Source organism: Prosopis cineraria, unplaced genomic scaffold (genome assembly GCF_029017545.1).
Source record: "Prosopis cineraria cultivar Desert tree isolate PC_DT_omini unplaced genomic scaffold, ASM2901754v1 PC14, whole genome shotgun sequence".
Classification (NCBI taxonomy): Eukaryota; Viridiplantae; Streptophyta; class Magnoliopsida; order Fabales; family Fabaceae; genus Prosopis; species Prosopis cineraria.
In genome coordinates, this window is record NW_026555345.1 from 21,597,001 (window position 1) to 21,602,359 (window position 5,359).

A 5,359-nucleotide genomic window follows, 5' to 3' on the forward strand; every position below is an offset into this window, starting at 1 on the left:
AGCATGATTATTGGCCTAACTTTTGTCTTGGAAGAGAAGTATATTAGTAATCCACATTATAGTGACGACTTACTGTTGGAATTGAAACCTTGCCTTGATACCGACCGTTGGAATTGAGAGATAGTTGTTGTCTTTTAATTGATTTGAGACTGTTCTACTTGTTCTTCAAGGGACTAAAACTAACTAATCTTTACTAGTTCATAAGGAGGCTAGATTAGAGATACGACACCTCATGGTTGTTTGTATTGAGAGAAACCACAGTACACAAGTAAGTGAGTTAACTTGGGCTTAATAACTCCTTATAGATAGAAGGTTAGGTTAGTCTGAGTTATGGACATAGCCACTAATAGCCACCAGTTTCATGTCGAAGGTAACAGGAGGGTATAAGGTTAGCATTGATCATACATTTAATTCTAGCTATATGGTTGTTATTTTTATGGTTCGGCATCTTTTAGGGGCACATGATTGTAATTTTTATTACCTCAAGTGCATAATTGTAATATATTACGATGATATGTGTTGCATGCTTGGTTATATAGTTGTTAATTTTGTGGCCAAGACTAAATGTGAATTTGCATAGAGTTTATTGCCAATTACATCCATAATTAATTGATATATAACTATATCAGCTAAGTTGACCTTGGTTACTGAGTGGTTATACTCACTTCTTTATTATTCGATATTTCAAGGCCTAACACATTGGATCATGATAGGGAAAAATGACTAGAGGCCTAGGACTAAGCGAAAATCATATCATTAGGCCTCTGGATTTACTTATATGTGTATTTTGTTGATTATTTTTCAACCTAGGATTTCATTCAATTTCTTTGACTACTTATATTATAGTTGAGAAAATTATGTGTATTTGTGCTCTAAACCAGTGATATATGATTGTAAAACTTATATAAGGTCGAAATATAAGTACAAATAGATAATGGTGTATTTAGTTGCTTATAATGGATATTTAGTGTTTTTTTATAAATTATTTTCCTCCTTTTTGTTTTTGTAAATCAAGAGGTTGAGTGATGACTTTATGTAATATGTGTATTGAAATGAATGTGATGTATTACACGAGTTTAAAATAATTTATTAAGTGTGGTTTAAAGTAGTTGTGGGCTTGGCACTTATATTATCGTTTGTACACCTTAATTATGAGTTTTTATAAAAAAAAATGAACTTTGTGATCTCCTGAGAGCCTCCCATTTCTCCTCCCCTTTACCCCCCAAAATCCACCACCCAATTCCGCCATCGTGACCACCCAAAAGCTCCCCATCTTGGTCTACTATCATGGCAGTGGATTCTTCTTCGAATCCGCCTTCTCAGCTGTACCACAGTTACTTAAACCTCTTCGTCTCCCAAGTAAACGTAGTCGTCGTCTCTGTAGAATACAGGCTCGCTCCGGAACACTCGCTGCCTGCAGCTTATGAAGACTCCTGGGAAGCCCTGAAATGGGTCGTAACCTGTTCGACGAAAGACGCTAGTGAAGAGCCATTGCTAAATTACGGAGATTTCAGTAGAGTTTTCATCGCCGGTGATAGTGCTGGTGGTAATATTGTACATAACATCGCCATGCGTGGTGGGGTTGAGGATTTGACTGGTGGGGTTAGAATTTTAGGCGCTATATATGTTCATCCTTAGTTCTGCAGTTGAGGTCCAATTGAGCCTGAACCTGTTTCAGGGCAGGACCAGCGCTTGCCTGTTTTGTTGTGGAAATTAATGCGCCCTTCAGCCCCACGCGGATTAGATAACCCATGGTAAATCCCTTGGCTCCTGGAGCACCCAGCTTGGCTGGACATGGGTGTTCTACGATTCTTGTCCGTGGTTCAGGGAAAGATTTTTTGAGAGACAGGGGTTTGGTTCTATGAGGGTGTGAAGAAGAGTGGGTGGAGTGGTGAAATGGAGCTGTTGGAATAGGAAGGAGAAGACGATGTTTATCATATCTTTCATCCAGAGTCTGAGAATGGCAAGAAAATGACCAAACGCATGGCTTCTTTTATCATGAAGGAAGAAACAGGCATGGATTGATGTATTCAACTTCGTGTTAAGTTACAGAGAGTTTATGTAAAATGTTTGCGTTCATTGTTCCGTTCTGGTCTTTGTGGTTTAGACGAAAAGATTCAGTGAGTTCAATTCTTGCATTCTGTAATGTCAAGTGCTTGCTATTTGTTTCGTTCTTGCCATGTGATTTTTGTTTTACTTGTTGGAATATTTCTCTGCTACAGATTGTGTTAATTACTCGTTGGAATATAGTAATTTTTGTTCCTAGAATTTATCGTCTTACTCATGAATGAGATCGTTATAACTTCCGTTTCTTTGCCTCTGTTTTTCTATTCCAGTTTTCCAAATTTCGTTTCGGTCTGTCGGACCTCTCCCTCATGATTTCTCTAGAAAGTTGAGCCACTTGGAACTTTCTGATGATGTACATAGAAGATGGATGACTCTTTTTGGATTTCTGGATTTCCGTTGAAATTAAACTTATTTGTCGAACATTGAAACTTTACTCTTGGTTTCTTGCCTCTGTTAATTTTGTGGCCAACCGAGAATTTGAGCTGGTTAATCTTTTTCTGGTGCTGCTACGTAATTGATTTGAAATAGTTAATCCTAAATACATATAAGAAGACAATCAAACTATACAAGCAATAAGGTTAGCACTAGAGTTTTATTTTAATTAAATTAATTGACAGTAATTTAGTTTGGTGATTGGGTTTCATAATAGCAAAAGCACTAGAGGCAGAGGCTAACAAAATATTAAATGGATCATTTGTATACTTTTTTTTGGTTGAATAGAATTATTTCAAATTTAATAATATTATATATAATTTTATCAATATTTACAGGGAAATTATGTATAGGTTTATTGAAATAAACTTATTTATAAATAAATTTTGTAAAATTTAAAAACCACAACTAAGTATTTTAAGTCCTAAATGTAATTTAAAATTGTGGTGCTGAGATAATAATGTCTTAAAATTACGTTACATTAAGTAATTTATAACTATTATTTCAACTTTTTATAACTATAACCTTATATATATGATGTTTAAATTGATTATGCGTTACAAGTTTTCATATTAATTGTATACAACTCCTTCATTAGTAATGTATAACTATTACATCAATATTTTATAATTATAATTTTACATATTTAATAGTTAAACTGATTATACATTATTAATAAAGTTTAATACTAATTGTTTACAACTGCCTCGTTAATAATTTACAATTATTACTTAAACATTTTATTATCGTAACTTTATATATTTAATAGTTAAATCGATCATGCATTATTAATAAAGTTTAATAATAATTATTTTTAATCATTTCATTAGTAATTTACAATTATTACTTTAACTTTTTACAATTATAACTTCACTTATCAAATAGTTAAACTAATCATATATTACAAGTAAAGGTAGTATTGTTCCAAGGACTTGCTTGTAGTTTCTAAATCTCACGAGACTTATATTTGTAAATAAGTCTTTTCCAATGAAATCTATATATAATTTTTTCATATTTATATTTTAAAAAGAAATGTCCTTTTTGATAATTTATCCATTTACAATTGATTTTGAATACATCATTCAAACATTTTCAATTTTATCAAAATTAATTTTAGAAAATAACATTAAAAAATAATCATGTTATAACATAATCACGGTATTAAAGTTAAAAAAATTGAAAATAGACTTTATAAAACTAAGAGGCTAAATTAAAATCTTACATAAAATTAGAGGACAAAGTATAATAATTAACGGCATGTGTTCTTGTAAATATGTGTGAAAAAGGAACTAACATGTCCTCTTAAGTATCATTCTATTTTAGAAGTGAATAAACAATAATAATAAAAAGAAATAAATATTCCGTCTTATCCTATATCTAAATTATCTTTTAATTTGATAAATTTATATGAATCACTTTATATTAAAAATGAATTATTAAGTACTTTTTTCAATTTTATTATTTCAATATCTCTTATAACCCAAGCAAGAGGCAACATATGAAATAAAAATTGTTTTTAAATATGATGCATTTGATAAGAGCAAAATAAAAAAAATATTCCGTTATGAAATAATACTAATAATTTAACTACCTTTTCATGATTCTTATAAAATAATTAGAAGTAATTTATATATAAGATGGTAAAAAATATGTGAAGAAATAGAAATAAATAAAGGGTTAAAGTGTCTTTTCTCCTGTACTTTCTTTTGGTATAGATAGTCTTATTCCAGTATAAATTATATAATTCTTTCTTATTTCGGTACGAAGCCCTTTATACCATTACAAACCTTCGTTTTTGAGTTTAGCCTTGTCTTATACAGGTATAGAACTCTCATATACCAATACAAACGATCACTTACCTTATAAACTCATTATTTCAATATAAACATCATTTTTTATGCTTAGTTCTTCATGTTTGATTACGAACTCTTTGAAACTCATTCAACATTAATTCCTTTTGTTCTCTATGAGTTGTATTAACCTTGTAACCTTTCTAAAATCATTTTAAACACAACTTTTCCTAGGATTAAACTCTTAATGATAATTTTTCATCATCCGCTATTCCCATATTGTTAAGAAACTCAAAAGCTTAATCTATATTTGATCTAATTAAGTTTCTTTCCAAAGATTAAGTATTTGACTTAATTTTAATCTTTCAAGGATCATTTCTAGTGTCCATGAAGTATTTCAGCTGCTCTCAGAATTAAACATCTCAAAATCTGAGAACTTCTTTGTGTTTTTCATTCATAAGGTCCTTATTCTGGAACAACACCTTTATTCTAGAATAACTTGTTCTTGTGTGTCTTTCATATTTCAAAATACATTCAGCTATACAGAAACATGTAACTCGTATTTGGGAATAACTTTCCATGTTTCCAAATAAAGCTCTTTAGATCACCATATGTGTAAACTTATTCTGATATAAGAGAGATATTCCAGTAGAGTCATTCCTGTGCTTTTAACTGTTTTATTCTTTACTATTCCAGAGTAAGCACATTCAATCAATATAAATATAAAGAAATATGCTCTATTTTTCGTTCCACATCTTATAAGTTTTGAATCTCTTGTGTTACTAAACATTTTCATAATCTAAGTGTTGTGTTAATATTCTTACCTATTTTAGAATTCTTTTAAACACAACCTAAGGACGGATTAAACATTTCTTGATTATTTCAATATCCATATTCTCGCCATTTTTTTGGTATTCATCTCAATAGTAATATTGTCAGAGCATTAAATGCATAAATGCCGTAATATTTGCTTTTTTTCTCCAACATGTAAACTCATTTAGAAAGCTACCATTCCAATATCCTTTTAGGTAACAATATCATTGCAAAGTTACAAACCTACAATGAAGAGC

The 5,359-nt window shown here is 30.5% G+C and overlaps 1 protein-coding gene across 1 annotated transcript; it reads left to right on the forward strand.

Annotated features, from left to right (window-relative positions):
• Positions 1 to 1,191: 1,191 nt before the first annotated feature.
• Positions 1,192 to 2,164, forward strand: LOC129292023 (hydrolase 3-like). The gene has a single exon (XM_054929515.1). It carries the CDS (start codon positions 1,288 to 1,290, stop codon positions 1,636 to 1,638), a length of 351 nt encoding a protein of 116 aa, XP_054785490.1. The 5' UTR covers positions 1,192 to 1,287; the 3' UTR covers positions 1,639 to 2,164.
• The last annotated feature ends 3,195 nt before the right edge of the window (positions 2,165 to 5,359 follow it).